Here is a 20,109-nt window from a genome sequence, read left to right as displayed (position 1 = left end):
TGAGGTCATAGCTTCATTGAATTGTTTCAAGGAAAGGAAAAGTAGCTGAGATGTCCCAAATGCTGTTTTTCCGTTCATTCTTACTTTTGAACTTAAAAGCTGAGTCCTATTTTTTTTTCTTTTTGTTTTGTTTGTTTTTCTTTTTGTTTTTTGCTGAGCAATGAGGGTTAAGTGACTTGCCCAGGGTCACACAGCTATAGTAAGTGTCAAGTGTCTGAGGCTGGATTTGAACCCAGGTCCTCCTGAATCCAGGGCCGGGGCTTTATCCACTGTGCCACCTAGCTGCCCCAAGAGTCCTATTTTCTAGAAAACTCTGGTTTCATAGGTGATTTTTCCCCCCTGGGCAAGATATAGTAGAGTGTGAAATGATATTTAAATTCCACAACATATTGGCTATATATGGTACAAATGTCAATGATGTTTTTTTTAGAATTTCAGTTCCTAGAATGCAGAATCTGTTTTTATTTTATGATACTTAGCATATTATAAATAGTAAGTTCTTTATAAGTGTTCTCAAAATATCTACTATGCCATTCAACAGCTTTTAGTTGTTCCTCTGCCGTCCAGTAGATGGGAGTGTTATGCTATATAAATTTAGTACTTTTCTTGACATTATTCTGGTCCTCCACCCCCTTTATTGACCTTTTAGTCAGTAATGTAACTAAAAATGTCTTAGCACTGAAAATGTCTTACATTTCATGTTCAGATTTCTCTAGTTCATCTCCTTAAACTTTTTGTTGTTGTTTTTCAAAGCCAAAAAAAATCCTTGGTACCTTACAAAAGATTATGCTGAGATGTGGATTCTGCACATAAAAGTGATAATTTAAGTTAAAATTAAAAAGCACCAGATTAATGGAATGGTTTATATTCATCCTATTAGCTTTTTGTATATTCTGAAGAAGAGGATGCCAATACTCATGGCAATAATGTTACTGGAAAAAATAATCTCATTAATGACATTGCAGGTGCTGCCATATTGGGGTAATCCTCACGATAGAAAAGTCATCAGGAAATTCTGGAGTCAGGTAACAATCAGTTTACTCTTGCTATGCATGCATTAGCTCCAATATATGTTCAAAAAATTACATATATTGTTTAAAATATGAATGTATAGTTTTAGTCATTCAACAAAAAGAATTTTACTTTCCTCCCTTTTCTTCTATGCTTTTGATCTTAGAGGGATTAACCATAGTAATAGTTTGGATAGGATTAAATAGAAGCCTCTGTTTTTCAGTAGATGAGTTGAATACCTCAATTTCTAGCTATAGTAGTGACTGCTTTTAAAGCAATTAAATCTCATTTCTTTTACTCCATGTTGTCTGACTTGTAATGAGAGCTGGGCTCCTAGAAAGTGACCCTGTCTAAGTTCTTCACTCACTTCCTTACCATGAGGAGAGTTTAGCCCCCAAACACATTGTTTTATGGATTGTCAGATGTCTCTTTATCCTTTCTCTTTTGTGTTCGCAGAAGACACTTTACACTCAGGATGCTCCTTTCCACGTGGTGATCACCAGCTACCAGCTGGTGGTTCAGGATGTGAAGTACTTCCAGCGAGTAAAATGGCAGTACATGGTATTGGATGAGGCCCAAGCTCTCAAGAGTAGTTCCAGGTAACATGAGGGGTAGAAGCAGCTTTTGTGGGGAGGTGCTTGAACTCAGACCAAACAAGCAGATCTGAGAAATTTCAGAATGTGGTGTTCAGAATGTCTGTGTGTCAGTCTTGGGCCTGCCTAAAGAGTGAAGACTCTTCGTGGTACTTAACTTGGAACATCCATACTCAGGCTGGTTTTGTTCTCATATAGTAATGCTCAGGGAGCACTGCTTTCTACATAGGAAATCTCTTTTCTGTTTTATCTTTTTTTTTTTTTTTTTGCAGGCAATGGGGGTTAAGTGACTTGCCCAGGGTCACACAGCTAGTAAGTGTCAAGTGTCTGAGGCCGGATTTGAACTCAGGTCCTCCTGAATCCAGGGCCAGTGCTTTAACCACTGCGCCATCTAGCTGCCCTTTTCTGTTTTATCTTGAGGATTGTTTGTTAGACTGCACTTGACAAAAGTACTAGAGTGGGGTAAAAAATCTTAATTGAAATAAAATCCTGGGGGCAGCTGGGTGGCACAGTAGATAAAGCACTGGCTCTGGATTCAGGAAGACCTTAGTTCAAATGCAGCCTCAGACACTGGACATTTATTAGCTGTGTGACCCTGGACCAGTCACTTAATCCTCATTGCCCTGAAAAAGTGAATGAATGAATGAAATAAAATCCTATATTGTATAGAAAAAAAACTCTGCTGTTCCCAGGAATTCCTAGGGGGTCTAAAAATACTAAATCACACTTAAGTTGTTTTTCTTTTTGTTTTTAAAGAAACTAATGTGGGGCAGCTAGATGGCGCAGTGGATAGAGCACTGGCCCTGGAATCAGGAGTACCTGAGTTCAAATCCAACCTCAGACACTTAACACTTACTAGCTGTGTGACCCTGGGCAAGTCAGTTAACCCCAATTGCCTCAAGAAAAAAAAAGAAACTAATGTTTAAGATGTGATGTTACCTCTAAGGTCCAAAACCAGATAGCAAATAAGGACACAGATTAAAAGTAGTTCAGATATTCCTACTATATATCATAATTTTCTTACGTATTCAAGGTTTAGTTACAGTTTTAATAAAGCTTCTTGGATTAAATGAAAAGGTAACGTGCCTTTTGCAGAGGATTATCTTATTGGCCTTTCCTTTTGGAAAAATGTTAGTAAATAAAAATACCCCAATGTAGAACCGAGTACCCGAAAGGTTCCCCCATAATAGAAGATAAAACCTTTCTCACCCTCGTGACAGAGATGCAGAGGTCCAAAATGATTGTGTTTTTAGTATTGTCAGATATAGTCAATGTATTGCTATTTTTACTTAAACGTCTCTTTTTTTTATCACAGGGAACAATTCAGCCTGGAAATTTTAGCAAATAAAACCTTAAAAAAATTACTTAGAAAAAGAGTCATTTATCACCCAACTATACCATTAACTGTGTCGACAGTCAATTTCAAAAGGCATCCTAAAAATACACTTAGAGTTCAATGTCACACTATTTAGCAAACTTAATTCTAACCAGCAAAAACTATTGAAAAAAGCTAATAGAGACTACAATAATATTTCAGTTGCAGATGCAGAAATAAGTTTTTATTAAACAAGTAGAAGATGTTTAGGAACAAGTTGATATATACTTTTTAGTGGATATGGACCAGACCTATGATTTCATTGGTATAGATGACTCCCCAGAGAGAAGATGTTCTCTACCTATGCTGGTAGATTTAAGGGAGTTGCCTAGAGCACAGTTGTCAGACACATGACCTCAACACTCCCAACTATGGCCTGAAGCAGATTGAAATGAAATTGGGAAATTTAAAAAAAATAAAAATACAGGAATGTATAGGTTATATTATGTTTTAAGACTACAGCAATTTTTAGCCCAAAAGAGTGCTTCCTGGAGCACTGAGGAGTAAAACGACTTGCTTTTGGGCACCTAGTGTATATCAGAGTTGGGACTTGAGCATAGGTTTTTCTGGCTTTTACACCAACTAAATCCTCTCTACACCATAATTCTCTTGATTACATAAAAATTAAAAGTTTATTCATAGCAAAAAGTATTTAGATAAAGATCAAAAGAAAAATAAAGGGGGGGCATCTAGGTGGTGCAGTGGATAAAGCACCAGCCTTGGATTCAGGAGGACCTTAGTTCAAATCCAGCCTCAGGCACTTGACACTTACTAGCTGTGTGGCCCTGGGCAAGTCACTCAACCCTCATTACCCTGCAAAAAACCCAAAAAAAGAAAAATAAGGGACTGGAAAAGGACTTAAAACAAATATAAAATTTTTAAACCTAGTCAAGGGCAAAACTCATTCCCTAATGAATCTGGCAAAAAAAATTAAAATGTAAATAACCACTTGAAAAAATGTTTACCCTCACTCATAAACAAAACTTTTTTTTTTTTGGGCAGGGCAATGATGGTTAAGTGACTTGCCCAGGGTCACACAGCTAGTAAGTGTCAAGTGTCTGAGGCCAGCTTTGAATTCAGGTCCTCCTGAATCCAGGGCTGGTGCTTTATGCACTGCGCCACCTAGCTGCCCTAAACAAAACATTTTTGAGGTTCTCTCCATCAAAATTACAAAATCCTCACTTTTTTTACTCTTTTCCACACATATACAGTGGAGACACTTCAAACCTCAGTTTGAAACCCTACCTGCCACAGCCAAGTGAATTCTGGTGCTGTTATATATTAGATAAGCCTGGCAGAAAGTATGTCTCACTGGAAGAAACATAAAAAAAATCCATTTAACATTGATTCATAGGAATAATTTTCATTCCCAGAAAAGACCTAAGTTTTTTCATATCCTATGTCCTAAGTGATATGTCAGAATGGTCAGTCTCTTTGTGGTTTTATTTTATAAAGCAGTATTTTTTTGACGTCTTTTGTTTTTACATCAGTTCATTTCCCTTGTATCCCTTCCTTGCCCTTCAGCCTCAGACCAGCCCTTATGACAAAGACTAAATAAAGAAGTTGGTGGGGGGAGACAGGAAGGAGTTGAGCAAAACTAACATGTGTCATCCCAAATATGACACCACATCCCTAGTTCCCCACCTCGAAAAGAAGGGTACAGAAAATACATTTTCAGAACTTTGGGGACAATTCAAAGGCCAAAACTGAACAGAAAAGTATATACAGGTGGTTTTTTTTTTTTCATGATTCAGTACTTAAGTAGAATCTTATTGTATTTATGTGAATTTTATTGTGCAGGTTTTAGTAAAGAATTAGAAAATGGATGCTACACTAATTCAGCCTGTGATTTTTCTCTTTGGCAGTGTTCGGTGGAAGATCCTCTTGCAGTTTCAGTGTCGGAATCGGCTTCTGCTCACAGGGACCCCTATTCAAAACACTATGGCTGAGGTGGGCATTGGGCAGGGAACAGAAATGGTATGCATTCATCAATGCAACATCCAAACATTATAATGTGTGTCCACTGCCTCTTGGCAGTGTCCTCACCCTGTAGTTTTGAATGAAAGACAGACATCTAGACACTTATGAGTTAACCTTTTTCATAAAAGGAAATTCCTTTCTATAATAAATCAGAAGTGAGAAAAGGCTGGTGTGTTTTTTTAAAACCTGGAAAGTACTCTAGTGCAGGTAATTCCATAGAATTTGTCCTCAGAGAAGGAAGCACACTTAGAAAGCCTGTGGTATGTAGTGAAATGAAGAATGCAAACTATCCACATGGTGCCTATTGGCACTTAACAGACCGGGAGATGTTTGGTTAAAAAGCACCTGTTTCTTTGTTGATAGTCATTCTTCCTTCATTTTACTCCTAGCTTTGGGCTCTGCTACATTTCATTATGCCAACATTATTTGATTCCCATGAAGAATTTAATGAGTGGTTTTCCAAGGATATTGAGAGCCATGCTGAGAACAAATCTGCCATTGATGAGAGTAAGTTATCCCTGGATCTTTTCATTTTTTCTTAATCAACCAATATAAGGAACCTCATGCTTGTGGGGTTTTTTCTCCTTTAAATTGAGTCATGAAGAATCCTTAACCCTGAACAATAGAAAAAGACAGTAAGGGTTTTTTTTGTTTGTTTTTCTTCCATGTGTTGATTGTCATATATCTTAAATAGGCGATAGTAAAGTCAAAGGTGGTAGCTTTTTGAACAGTATAGTATATTTTCTTTTTTTCTTTGACAGCCGATTTAGAGCATTGAACAGAATAGAGAAGCTATGCATATGCGTGTGTGTTTTATACTTAGTAAAAGTCTTTTTTTCCCCCAGAAGAGACCATTACAGAATATGAACACATCAATACAGAGCTGTAGAAAATTTGGGTTCCTATTTGAGAAAATTTCATGTCCCTCTTTTATGGTAAATTCTTGGTCTGAAGGCAAGCAGTGTATGAATATTGGGTCAGGCAGTGAGAGGAGCATCTTTATGTTTTTGGCTCTTGGTGCTACTCATAATTGTATTCTGTTGGGGACATGACCTGTCATTTCAGATCAGTTGTCTCGGTTACACATGATCTTGAAGCCATTTATGTTAAGAAGAATCAAGAAGGATGTGGAAAATGAGTTGTCAGACAAGGTGAGAAGAGAACATTTGGGGGTACCCTCACCTCTCTCCTTCCATAGCCCTGCCCCTCTGCCCTGACCTTTGTGTCCTGTTTTCACTTCCCAGCCAACTGTCTCCTACAAATGTCTCTTCTTTTCCTGGGTGAAGGGGGAGTGGGTAGGTGATTACCTTCAAATTCACTTTGTCTTCACCAACTTATACTTAGCTGAGTTCATTCTCTTTATTTCTTCTGTATATGCTTATATAAGTATTGTAGTTTCCATATTAGAATGCAAGTTCCTCGAGAGTTGATCATTGGTTTTTTTTTTTTTATATTTGTATACCCAGCCATAGTACAGTATCTATATTAGAAGTCAGCTAGGTAGCTCAAAGAACTGTGCCTAGAGACCTGAGTTCAGATCTAACCTCCAGACATTTTCTAGTTGTGGGACCCTGGGCAACTCACTTAACTTCAGTCTTCCTCAGTTTCCTCAATTGTAAAATAGAAATAATAATAATAGCACCTACCCCCCAGACTTGTTATGAGGATTAAATGAGATATTTATAAAGTGCTTAGCACAGTGGCTGGCACACAGTAAGGCATTATGCTTAATACTTGGGGTAGCTAGGTGGTGCAGTGGAGAAAGCAATAGCCCTGGAGTGAGGAGGACCTGAGTTCAAATCTTACCTCAGACAATTACTAGCCGTGTGACCCTGGACAAGTTGCTTAACCCTAATTGCCTTAAATATCTGGGGCCATATCCAGTCTTCCTGTTGTATATCTTGACACTGGACCCAAATGGCTCTGGAGGAGAGAGTGAAATTAGGGACCTTGCACAGCCCTCTGTCAGTAAAATCCAATTCATTGCAAGTCATGACATAACCCCAATGGCATGGTCCTCTTTGAGAACATAGGACAACAACAACAACATCAGCCCAAGTACTGATGAATTTTGACAAAAAGCGCTTTGGAATAGAAGAAAGTGGTTTTGGTAGTAGTGTTTTTAAAAAAACAACTCTTTCTAATCTCCTAAATTACAAAGTTAGAATTGTGGTCTCTACATGTTGAATATTTGTTTATTCTTTATGGCATATTCTGGTTTCAGTATATGTCACACTTTATTCTGCTATTGATCTCTTGCGAAACCAGGTATGTCTGCATATTAATTTCCTTGCTCTTTTTCAGATTGAGATTTGGATGTATTGCCAGTTGACCAGTAGACAGAAGCTGCTTTATCAGGCACTAAAGAACAAAATCTCCATTGAGGATCTGTTGCAGTCTTCAATGGGCTCCACCCAGCAAGCACAGAATACCACCAGTAGCCTCATGAATCTGGTCATGCAGTTCAGGAAGGTATGGTCTGCCTAGTACTTGGGCCATCCATTCCCCAGAGCTATGGCAGCTAATCTCACACCAAACATCAAAGTACTTTATGAACAGAGCTTTAAGATTTGTAAAACACTCTAAAGTCTTGTGAGGTAGCTCTGGAGATTGAGTAGTGCCCCAATTCTTTTTTTTTTTTTTTTTGTGGGGCAGTTGGTGTTAAGTGACTTGCCCAGGGTCACACAGCTAGTAAGTATCAAGTGTCTGAGGTCAGATTTGAACTCAGATCCTCCTGAATTCAGGGCTGGTGCTTTATCCACTGCACCACCTAGCTGCTCCCAAGTAGTACCTCAATTCTAATGCAGACATAAGGCCTCATGATTTATGACAAATAATTTCACTGATCAAAGAAGAGGGAATGGTAAAAAATGGTGAATATAAATGGGAATAACTAAACATTGAGCTTTTGCTTTTTACCTGAGTGGTTGTTTTCAGCATAATGTGGCAGCTTCATATTTGGCTGTTTTTCAACTGATTTCTCTTTTCAGGTGTGTAATCATCCAGAGCTCTTTGAGCGGCAAGAGACATGGTCCCCATTTCATATCACTCTAAAGCCATACCAGATTTCCAAGTTTATTTACCGTCATGGACAGATCAGGGTCTTTAATCATTCACGAGACAGGTCAGAAAACAATAAGCTCTTGTTTATCTACTGTTACCAAAAAAATGGATTCTGTTTTTCTAGGATTTGAGGTTTATGTCATAATTCTTTTAGATCAGGGTGTGCCCATGAAACATATGTGTGTGTGTGTGTGTGTGTGTGTGTGTGTGTGTGTGTGTGTGTGCACAGAAAAACAGATGGTGAGCCACCTATGCAGGAAATTGTTTATGATTGTTTCTTAAGGACTTCAGATCTGCTTCACATGTGAATGCATATGTCTCTTCATGGCAAAATGTCACTAATTAGGTAGCTCACTATGTTCACAGAATGGCATTTGTACTTTCCACATGTCTTTTCCTGTCCTGTGAGTATTGTTTGACTTTCATTAAACAAATTTACATTTTCCAGAGAATAGTTGTGATAGAGAGGTAGGGTAAAGGTGTAAGTATATAAGTATAGAACAGGTGTAAACTACATTTTAGCTCCTGTTGTCCTCTGTATGTGTTATGGAATACAGAACAATCGAGTGGGAAGAAATTTTTCATTTATTCTTCCCTTACTCTTGGTATGTCATTTATTACAATTTAGCTTCTTTCAAACGAAATTCATTCCCTGTGAGGGATTGAGTAAACTCTTGCCGTAGGGGAGAAGGAAAGATATGTTCTTTACAAAAGCAATTAATACTGTCCTCATAACTAATTATCTGCTTCAGTTTACTGGAACCAAGGTTCAAATATGTTGCTTGGATACAGTTTGCTTTTTCTAACCATGACAACACTCGACTGTCAGTTTTTCTTAAGTAATTGTGAATAACAGACCTAAGGTGCAGAGTCCCTTTTTAACGCCAGTTGAAATACTTTCAAATCTGGGATTATTTCCTTCCAAAATAGAGTATAGAAACAAGACAAAACACTTTTCTATTCTTGTGTGAGGTACATTTTCTTTGCTGAATGCTTTTTTTTCTTTGAACTTCATGTCATTTTTTTCCCTACTTGATGGAAGTAGCAAGTTACTAAGCCCTAGGACCTGGTACCCCAGGTTCTGAAAGTGGGAGCAGAGCAGAGCCTAAACATATTCTGTATTTTGAGGAACCTAACTTAGTTACCTAAAGTTGCAATTTCACATTTCATTTTAAACTTCTTTGTTTTATAGGTGGTTAAGAGTTCTTCTCTCACCATTTGCACCAGACTATATCCAGCAGTCCCTCTTCCACAGGAAGGGTAGGTATCTTAATGTTAAATTTGAAGGGTTTCTCAGCATATCAGCTATTTTATTTAGTAAGTGTCATGAAAAAGATAAGACTTCTCTGTACAGAAGGTTTGGCTTAGCTCCTTGGCCCATGATTGTTCTGTTTGATTAGCCTGCTATCACTTAAAAAAAAATAAACATTTTTATTTAAAGTTTTGAGTTGCAAATTTTATCCCTCCTCCCCTCCCTCCTCCGTCCCTACCCTGAGGAAGTAAGCAGTCAGATGTAGGTTATACATGTGTGGTTATGTAAAACAATACCATATTAGTCATTTTGTACAAGAAAACTTGGATGAAAGGGAAAAAATGAAAGAAAGTGAAAACTAGCATGCTTTAGTCTGTGTTTAACATCACTTCTGTGGAGGTGGATAGTATGCTTTACCATTAGTCCTTTGAAGTTATCTTCTATCATTATATTGCTGAGAATAATTCAATCATTCACAGTTCTTTATCAATCAACATTGCCATCTCTGTGCACAATATTTTCTTGGTTCTGCTGACTTCACTATACATCAGTTCATACAAGTCTTTCCAGGCCTTTCTGAAATCATCCTGCTTATCATTTCTTATAGCACAATAGTATTCCATCACCATCATATACCACAACTTGTTTATCCATTCCTCATTTGATTTCCAATTCTTAGCCACTACAAAAAAGAGCTGCTGTAAATATTTTTGTACAAATAGGTCTTTTTTCTCTTTTTGGGGATGTCTTTGTGTTGTGGTTGTTAGCTCCAACGAGCCTGTGCCCCTCACCGACCTGGGCCACTGCTATTCAAGCCTACCTCCTGGTTCCCAGCAGGGATGAAAAACCCAAGTTCTGCCTCAGCACCAGCATAGACCCCTGTAGTCTCCCCCTTCCATGGGTTCAGCCCTCTCACCAGACTGTGAGCTTAGTTCCAGATGATACTGGCACTTCAGCTGATTCAGAGGCGGGGGGGGGGGGGGGGGGGGGGGGGGTCTCCTTCTTTGGTGAGGCCTTCCTGGGACTGGATCTGTGTCAGGGTGACTGTGGGGTTGGGCTCCACTCCTGTATCAGCACAGCAGCTCCCTCCTTCTGACCTTCCAAGCGTTTCTTGGAATGCACATTCTTCTGTGGGTTTTGCTGCTCCAGGCGTTGTCCTATGGCATTATTTGGTTGTTTTTTGGAGTGATCGTGTCATGAATTTGCATTTCTCTGATCAATAGTGACCTAGAACATTTTTTCATATGATTATAGATACTTTGATTTGTTTGTCTGAAAACTGCCTCTTCATATCCCATGACCATTTATCAATTGGGGAATGACTTGTATTTTTATAAATTTGTCTCTATTCTCTATATAATTGAGAAATAAAGCCTTTATCAGAGATACTTGTTTCAAAAATTCTTTCCCAGTTTTCTGCTTCCCTTGTAATCTTGGTTATATTAGTTTTGTTTATGCAAAAACTTTTAAATTTTATATAATTAAAATTACCTACTTTATATTTTGTTTTTCTCTATATATCTTTGGTCCTAAATTCATCTGCTATCCATAAATCTGACAGATAAATGATTCCATGCTCTTATTTTTGCTTATGGTATCACTCAAACCCATTTTGACCTTATTTTAGTATATGGTGTGAAATGTTGGTCATACCTAGTTTCTGTCATGCTATTTTCCAGTTTTCCCCCTGCTGTCATTTTTTTTTAAAATTTTCTTTAAGACAGTTAATTGAGAGGGCTTGGGGTAAAATACTCCTTCCAAATCATTTCCTGATTTATCAGCATCGCTTTGTTGTTGACTGCTTTTGTCTTGTCTTGTATGAAACCAGTCACTGTCCCTTGGGAAAGATTAGACTTTTACATTCATTGTGTGAAATTTTAAAAAAGTTTTACCCTCTTCCTGTCATGAAATACTTTCTAATACATAGCTAGGCTAAAATTTCTATAACAGGAAAAAAATCTTAACTTCCTTATTTGTCCAAATATAGGCCATGGTTTTTCCCGAAATTTGATTTCTTTAAAATCTTAATGTTGTCTTCCGTTGCTTTGTACCTCTCATTGTTGTTGTTCAGTTGCTTTTCAGTCATGTCTGACTCTTGTGACCCCATTTGGAGTTTTCTTGGCAAATATACTGGAGTGGTTTGCCATTTCCTTTTCCATCTCATTTTACAGATGAGGAAACTGAGGCATACAGGGTTAAGTGACTTGCCCAGTATCAAATAGCTGATATGTTTCTGAGGCTGGATTTGAACTCAGGTCTTCCTGACTCCAGGACCTCCACTACCTAGCTTCCCATGTTTTCTCTTTAAAAGACCTCTTTGGAGGCCAGATCTCTATAAATGAAAGACAACCAGTGTTTGAACCATTATGGTAGTGTAACGATTGGAATGACGCCACCTGCTGGAGACTTACTATAAAAGAGTTCTGCCCATGAAGCGAAGGTCTTTGAGGGCAAGACCGGGCGTCAGGAAGTGACGCGGGCTAGTGGGAGGAGGAAGGAAGAGACTGGCGCTCGGTCTCACACTCTTTCCTTTGGACTCGGGTGGAGAGCGGAGCTAGAAATGTGCTCTCCCTTTAATAGATAGGAATCTAGGCCTTTCCCTCTCTTTACCAAAATTCTTATTCTCCTTAATAAATGCTTAAAAGTCTAACTCTTGCTAAAGCTTATAATTTATTGGCGACCACTCATTAGATATTTTAGACAGTTTAGCTAGAATTTTAGCCCTTAACAGTAGGCAAATATCCTTACTAGCATGTCCTAAAATTCTTGGGATCCAAATTTTAGCAAGATAGCTCAGTGCCCTTTACTCCCCAATTTCAGCTTGCTGTTGGGATTAACATCCCCAATTTGTTACGCCAGGTGTTAATGAAGAAAGCTGTTTCTCTTTCCTTCGATTTATTGATGTGTCGCCTGCTGAGATGGCAAACCTCATGCTTCAGGGACTTTTGGCAAGGTAAGCAAAACTTAGTTATTTGACTAGTGAAAGGTGAATTGGAAGATTAGTTGGTTAAAAAAAACAGTGGTGTAATTATAATTCATGTGTAGAATTAATGTAAAAATCATATCTACCCTTAGACCTTTCATCTTTGTTACTTTTTAAAAAATAATCAGCTGACATGGAAATAGAAAATAATCAGGTGTTATCAGATGCTCATCCTTCACAAGTGAGATGTGTTCATGTGCTACAAACTATGTGAGGCTCTGTCATCATGAAGCTTTGAAGCCTCTCCTTGGAGCGCTGAATAAGCACATCTGCTGTGGTTTGTTTCAGATGGTTAGCTCTTTTCCTGTCTCTGAAAGCCTCCTACAGGCTCCATCAGCTGCGTTCCTGGGGAGAGCCACAAGGGGAGAACCAACACAGTCCTCTACATCTGAGGAATAAGGATTTCCTCCTTGGGGTTGATTTCCCCCTCTCCTTTCCCAACCTTTCCAGCTGCACCTTGTTACAGGTAAGCCACAGTCATCACTACTCTCTTCTGAGCTTTCCCTTGTCTCGGGTGCAAGCAGGGAATCAGACAAGGTTCTATCTCAGCATAGGGGCATTGGTTGTATCTAGCTACTCATCAGCTTGGCCCACTATTATGGTAGGAAGTCTTAGAGGATGTCTTCCTTTAATAATGAGGGATAGAGAAAAATAAGACAGGTGGTTATAGATGAGAACAAAGAGAAAGCAAACTCTCTGCCTTAAAGGAGCTACCACATGTCCAAGTCTTTTGAACTGCCGATATTACAGCAAAGGCAGCTGTATAGGGATTATAGTGGATGGAACACTGTCTGGAGTCAGGAGGATCTGAGTTCAGATCACTCCCTCCCCTCAGGCACTGCTTCCCTCAGCAGTAAAGTGGGAATGATAATAGCACCTACCTTCCAGGATTTTTCCTGAGGATCAAATGAGATCATATTTGTAAAACACTTTGCACACCTGAAGTACTATATAAATATAAACACTGTTATCACTGTAGATGAAAGGTCCTGGCTTTCTGTGTTTATTCCTCTGGATTGTTGTGTTGCCTCTTCCCTGCAATTTCTAAAGTGACTCACTTCTTAGGATATTGTTTTTTAATTTCCATCGTCTGTCTTGTCCCCAAACCTATACTTTTAAATAGAGAAAACCTTTATGAGATGTTTTGAACAGCCAGGGAAACAAGTTTACAACTCATTCTGGTAGCTTTTCATGCTTTGTCTGCATTACACTTTCTTTTTTCCTCCCCAATCTCTGCTAGCTATTTTAGGTTCATGTGACTTTTGTTTTCATTTTCTGTTAATACAAGAGGAAGCATTAAGCCCTTTTGTATGGATTTATTTAAATAGGACAGGGGAGGAGGGAAATTGGTACCCTTTCAGGATAAGCATTCTTTTCCCTTGTTTCTTTATGTGACTCTGAGAGGAGAGACTCTATTCTAGTTACACAAAGCCAACAACTAGACAGGCAGAAAGTCTAGAATACCAGAAGAGAAGATAGCAAGTGTCTAGTCTCACTGCTGAGTAGGACAGCTGGCATCAACTGATGAAAATGAACCCTGCCATCATTATTATACTGAAGTTACTCAATGACGAGACATCTTTTTATCTTACAAGCTGTGTTATGTCAAATCAGAATTTGTAGTTCTTTTGTTTTGAAGGATGTAATGTGACTCCAGATATACCTGAATCAATCAGTATATTTTTATTAAAAACTTAACATATATTAGCTACTATGGAGGGTTCAAAGAAGTATGACATACACCTCTACTTTTTCTATGATGCTCATGACCTTGTAGGGGAGATGTGACATGTATGTTAAAAAATAACTAAAAATCCAAGGCTTTTCGTGATAACCACATCAGCACAATGAGGGACAGTATGTGTGATAATGAATCATGTTTTAGTGTTCTGCTGTATTTTACATTCCTCTATCATTTTAAATTTGACCTTTGCTTTGTGATCATTTTTTGTCGTTCCTCACAATGAACAAAAAAAAAAGTCAGACAACATATAAGCCCCTGTTTACAGGGTGAAAGAAGTCTGTGTCAGAGAATGTGAGTGAGCCGAGTTAAGCAAGGCAATGACTAGAAGGGCTCAAAGATAAGAACTTATCACTTCTGAGTCAATGAGTTTTCTGAATCCATTGATGAATGAAAGTATCTAGATAATTTAATATTTGCTTTTCATTAACCTTCAGGGATTTTTGGTGTTTTTAAACAAATGGAAGGAATGGTGTTCTGGTTAAAGAAGAAAATAAGTTTTATATAGAGGCATTAGTTAGTAGATTTTCCCAATCCTTAAAAATTGGTATTGATAAAGTTTTGCATCAGTATTTAACTTTTGATGATCCCTCTGACAAAGCTCTTCCCTAATTACCCAGACTCTCAACCTTGGTATCATCTTCAGTTCTTCCCTCTCTCGTACTCAACCCACACATACAATCTGTTGTATACTTGTCATTTTTTTTCTTAAATTAATAAAGTATTTTATTTTTTTCCCATTACATGTAAAGATAGTTCTCAACTTTTGTTTATACAGGCTTTCCAATTTCAGATTTTTCTCCCTCCCCCCTCCCCTAGACAGCAGGTAATCTGATATAGGTTATATACACACACACACACACACACACACACACACACACACACACATAATAACATTAATCCTATTTCTGCATTAGTCATGTTATAAGAGAAAAATCAGAGCAATGATGAAAAACCTCAAAATAGAAAAAACAGCAGCACCAAAAACAAAAGAAATAGTATGGTTCATTCAGCATCTATACTCCACACTTCTTTTTTTTTTTTTTTCTTTCTTGTATTTGGAGATCCTCTTCTATCATGAGTTCCCTGGAACTCTTCTGTACCATTGCATTGGTGAGAAGAATATAGTCCATCACAGTAGATCAGCACTCAATGTTGATGATACTGTGTACAATGTTCTTCTGGTTCTGCTCATCTCACTCATCAGCCCACACAAGAGCCTCCAGTTTTCTATGAACTCCTCCTGCTCATCATTTCTTACAGCACAATAGTATACTTGTCATTTCTACCCTCACAGCATCTCTTGTATGCGTCCTACTTTCTATTCACATGATCACCTCTTCCCTGAACTATAGCAGTGGCCTGCTGGTAGGTCTGCCTCCTTCAATTCATCCTTCACTCAGCTGCCACAATGATGCATATGTGACTCACCTACTCAGTAATCTCCAGTGGCTCCCTATTACCTCCAGGATCAAGTATCAATACTGTTTGGTTTTTAAAGTCCTTCATAACCTGGTCCTTTCTTACTTCATTCCCCAACATGCATTTTGTGATCTAGCTGTTTCTTTTCCTCACGTGTGATACTTGATTTTCAGGATCCGTGCCTTCTCATTGACCTAGTCTTGGAATATTTTTCTTCTACTTCTCTGCCTCCTGACTCCCCTGGCCTCCTGTAAGATTCAGCTCCAATCCTTCCTACCTTTTACAAGAGGCTTTTCCCAGGTTCACCTCCCCTTCCCCACTGATAGTGCCTTCCCTCTGAGATGACCTAACATTTACACTATAGATATTTATGAAACTAGTTATTTGTGTGTCATGTCTCCCCTTAAAATGTGATCTTGAGGGCAGAGACCATGTTTTTGTTTTGATTGTTTAGCATGGTGCTTGGCATATAGTAAGCACTCAAGAAATGCCTGCTGTTATTCTTTACTGTCATTACCACAAAGCTTTCCTGACCATGATAGGGATCCCCAACTCCTGGTACCATTTCATACAACTTGAGTAAATCCTGTAGATTTAAGTGGGAGTCAGCCTTTTTTCTGCTTCTAACAGGCTTTAGGGCCATGAGGTTTGTATGAGGCCTTTAGGGTAAGAAGTAGGATAAGTATCCTCTTGTACTCAGCCTCCAAACGTGATAGATAATTTTATCCGTGTGTGTGTGTGTGTGTGTGTGTGTGTGTGTGTGTGTGTGTGTGTGTGTATAGGGCCATGATAGCTGTGGTCTTTTTTTCTAGCTCCTGATCTAGAAATGTGCCACGGTACGTGTGACCTGCCCCACTTTATGAACATATTGAATATCTATATTTGAAGTAGTGTATCACATAACACATAAGCCTCCTGTGTAGCAACTCAGTTTGATACTACTGCCTTTTCTACTCTGGGGGTATCATCTAGTTTAGGCCTTCTATAATGCCAAAAATCTGCTTGCTTTAGGCAAGCGGAACTGAGAAATCTCAGGGCTACTCTCAGACGTTTTACTTGGCAATATTATGTGATGATGGTCCATGTTGTGTATTTAGGGAAGTCAGAGTTTCTTATTTTCTATGCCTTGTGCTCAGAGTAACAGTTTTCTCACTGATCCTATTTCCATGTGAATAAATAAAATGGCATGCAATAAAGCTAAGGTCATTGTTTTTTAATGAAGGTGGAACTGGGTGAGTAGGGGAGGTATTTGGAAAACTTTTTGAATATTTAATGCTCCATTTATTCCTCTTTGGAGAGAGATATGTTCGACGTATGCTTCATTTTGTCATGGTACTTGGGTACAATGGAGAAATAGAGAGAAGGAATATCACTAAGAAACTCATGAGTCTGATGCATTTTGGGGCATAGTCTTTGTCTCCAGTTTTCCTCTTTTCCCCCAAATTTAACCAACCAAGCTCAAATTGTTACTTTGCCATTTAAGGTAAGTCATTAAGACATGATAACATTTTCTGCATATACAGTAAAAGTTGTTTTATGGTCAGAATAAAGTATTGGACATGCTAAATGAAGGTAGACAATTTCAGTTAAAGATAAGAAATTCTACTTTTTCTGGTGAATTGATAACACTTAACTGAATTCCTCTAATCTAGTTCCTCTCTTGGCCTCAGAATAACGTTAATGCACTTTTCCTTTACTTACTGCTTAGAGTATAGTGATTCCTTTGGAAGTGTTTGTCTGCATTGTCATCATCACCAACAAACATTTACTAAGTAAATGCCCCCTATGTACTAAATGCTCTACCCCAGAACCTTTTAAACTTTTGGTCACGACCCCATATCGGGTCGAATAACTGAATGTGGAGGTTGCAAAAAATTTGGTAACAGTAAATGGTTATGTATGCCTATTATATATTATATATATATGTCTGTGGTCTCATAAAAATTTCTTGGGTGAAAGGGGGTCACAAGTGGAAAAAGTTTAAGAAGCCCTGCTCTACAGTACACAGTTTTGGGGAGATAGTATCTATAGTGTTTCAAACTCAGGTTGTAGTTGACAAGATTATAGAAAGAGCTAGAAGAAATCTCAGGAGATATCTAGTCCAGTACTCTCACTTTAATGATGAGATTATTGATTCCCCGAGGGGAGGTAATGTTCTTGCTCCAGGTCATGCAGGTTAAAAGACCAGAATCTGAACCTAGGTCCTTTGTTGTTGTATATCAGTTAATTCTAATTAAGCTCTCTCTCTCTTTTTTTGGGGGGGGGGCAATGGGGGTTAAGTGACTTGCCCAAGGTCACACAGCCAGTAAGTGTCAAGTGACTGAAGCCGGATTTGAACTCAGGAACTCCTGAATCCAGGGCCGGTGCTTTATCCACTGCACCACCTAGCCACCCCTATTAAGCTCTCTTTTGAGAGAGTTTAATAACATAAATATCTTTATGGTATCTGTTCTTGGGCCTGGATGGGTTGGATTCAAATCCAACCTTAGACATTAGCTGTGTGATGCTGGGCAAGTCACTTAAAATCTATCTGCCTCAGTTTTCTCAACTGTAAAATGGGGGTAATGATGGTACCTGTTTTTCAAGGTTGTTCTAAGTATCAAATGAGTTTTTTGTAAAGCATTCAGCAGTGTGCTTGGCACATTTCCTTCTTTCCTATGTCCTTTTCCCCCCTCTTTCCCTTCCCATAGTTAAATGAATGAATAACTTGAGATTTTGAGAATCCTTACTCCTTAATTTATTACCTTTATATCCTTGATAAAGACACTTTCCTTCTGGGCCTGTAATCCACAAATATTTGCAGAACATAGACAGTTCAACCTGGAAGGACTTAAGTGGACTGATGCTGAGTGAAGTGAGTAGAACCAGGAGAACATTGTGCACAGTAACAGCAACATTGTGTGATGATCAGCTATGAACGACTTAGCTCTTCTCAGCAATACAATGATCCAAGACAATTCCAAAGGACTTATGGTGGAAAATGCTCTCTACATCCAGAAAAAGAACTGTGGGATCTGAATGCAGATTGAACCATACTGTTTTTTCTTTTTTAAGATTTTTCCCTTTTGTTCTGATAATTCTCTCACAACATGACTAATGTGGAAATGTTTTTAATGTGATTGTACATATATAACCTATAGTATTCAAATTGCTTTCTGTCTTGGAGAGGGAGAAAAATTTGGAATTCAAAATCTTATAAAAATTAATGTTGAAAACTATCTTCACATGTAATTGGAAATAAAATACTATTAAAATTGAAAAAGAAAGAGAAAAAAGAGAACATCTACAATTCAACAAACAATAAGTACCAGTGTGCACAGAGCACTGGGCTTAGCACTGGGGGATATTGAAAATTAAGATGTGAAGCTATTCTAAGTTTTGTGGAGTTTATAGTGTATTTCTTTAGAAAAATTTATATACAATAATTCATGATAATCATCCTTAGAGAGCCAGTATGATGCAGTGGATACAGACCTGAGTTCAAGTTCTGCTTCTGACAGGTTTTGGCTTTGGGATTCTAGGCAAGTCACTTAACTTCTTAATACCCCCTAGGCATTCTTAAGATTATAAGTTGCAGAACAGTTGTTTACCTACATGAGTTGAGCAGATTTCCTCATCATGAATTTCTATACAAAATCACTGGGTCTAAGATAACCTTTAGTTGGAAATGTGCCAAATGGGCTATGAAACTGCATACCCAACAATACTACTACAAGGTCTGTATTCAAAAGAGATCAAAGAAAAATGGAAAGGGGCCTATGGTACAAAAATCTTTACAGCTGCTTTTTTTGTAGTTGCAAAGAAATGGAAATAATTGGGAAATGGCTAAACATGTTGTGGTCTGTGATTATAATGGAATATTATTGTGATATAAGAAATAATCAGCAGGATGATATCAGAAAAATCTGGAAAGATTTAAACGAACTGATGAAAAGTAATGTATGCAGAACCAGGAGAACATTTTACACAGTAACAGCAATATTTTGTGATGATTAGCTGTGAATGATTGAGTTAATTTGTGGTCCAAACCTGAACTGTAGTTTGGAATTGTAAACTATTACCCCTTTTTTGGGGAATTTGTCTTGGATTACAGATCCGATTCTAATATTCATCCCATCCTCAGTAAAAGAAGAAACCCATTCCTCTCTCTGGCTTCCTATGAAAGTACACAAACCTTTTCTGTACTGGAAAAGGGAGAGACTTAATCTGCTTCAGCTTACTTTACCTTTTGGATATGTCCTCTTTTTGAACAGGGACACCTTTACCACAGAAGGGATAAACTCAGGAACTTTTTTTTTTTTTTACTTTTTTATGTCTTTATTATTAATACATTTGTTATTAGCAAAAATAGAGGCAAACAACAACATAGTTTCTCCCCAAATACCTAAGTAAGACAGTACCAAAAAGTGCTTTTAAACAATCACAAATGTATTTGGGCATTATTTGTTGAAAGAAAGTAGAGGTGTTTTGCTTTATCTTTAAGAAGGTGCTCCCAACAGCATGCTTTGCATTTAACCCAAGAATTTAAAAAAAAAAATTTTTTTTATTTAAAGTTTTGAGTACTCAGGAAATTTAACAGGGAATCCTTTGCAGACATTTCCCAACTTTAAGAAGGGGAAAACACCAGGTAGACATCCTGGGCAGTAAGTACATGGTACCAACTTCCTCAACCTCTGCCATGTGGGTGTT

General features: G+C 38.0%; 1 protein-coding gene across 1 annotated transcript in view; it reads left to right on the top strand.

Annotated features, from left to right (window-relative positions):
- Nucleotides 1–20,109, top strand: part of INO80 (INO80 complex ATPase subunit) — a 91,961-nt gene that overhangs the window by 28,912 nt on the left and 42,940 nt on the right. Inside the window, 10 exon segments of the mRNA XM_043983217.1 lie at nucleotides 966–1,025; nucleotides 1,468–1,610; nucleotides 4,845–4,929; nucleotides 5,349–5,466; nucleotides 6,025–6,110; nucleotides 7,264–7,431; nucleotides 7,950–8,083; nucleotides 9,215–9,282; nucleotides 12,134–12,227; nucleotides 12,546–12,723. Coding sequence (XP_043839152.1) covers nucleotides 966–1,025; nucleotides 1,468–1,610; nucleotides 4,845–4,929; nucleotides 5,349–5,466; nucleotides 6,025–6,110; nucleotides 7,264–7,431; nucleotides 7,950–8,083; nucleotides 9,215–9,282; nucleotides 12,134–12,227; nucleotides 12,546–12,723 — 1,134 coding nt within the window.

Source organism: Dromiciops gliroides, chromosome 2 (assembly GCF_019393635.1).
Source record: "Dromiciops gliroides isolate mDroGli1 chromosome 2, mDroGli1.pri, whole genome shotgun sequence".
Classification (NCBI taxonomy): domain Eukaryota; kingdom Metazoa; phylum Chordata; class Mammalia; order Microbiotheria; family Microbiotheriidae; genus Dromiciops; species Dromiciops gliroides.
Note: the sequence above shows the minus strand (reverse complement) of the source record. Positions and strands in the feature narration are given on the sequence as shown.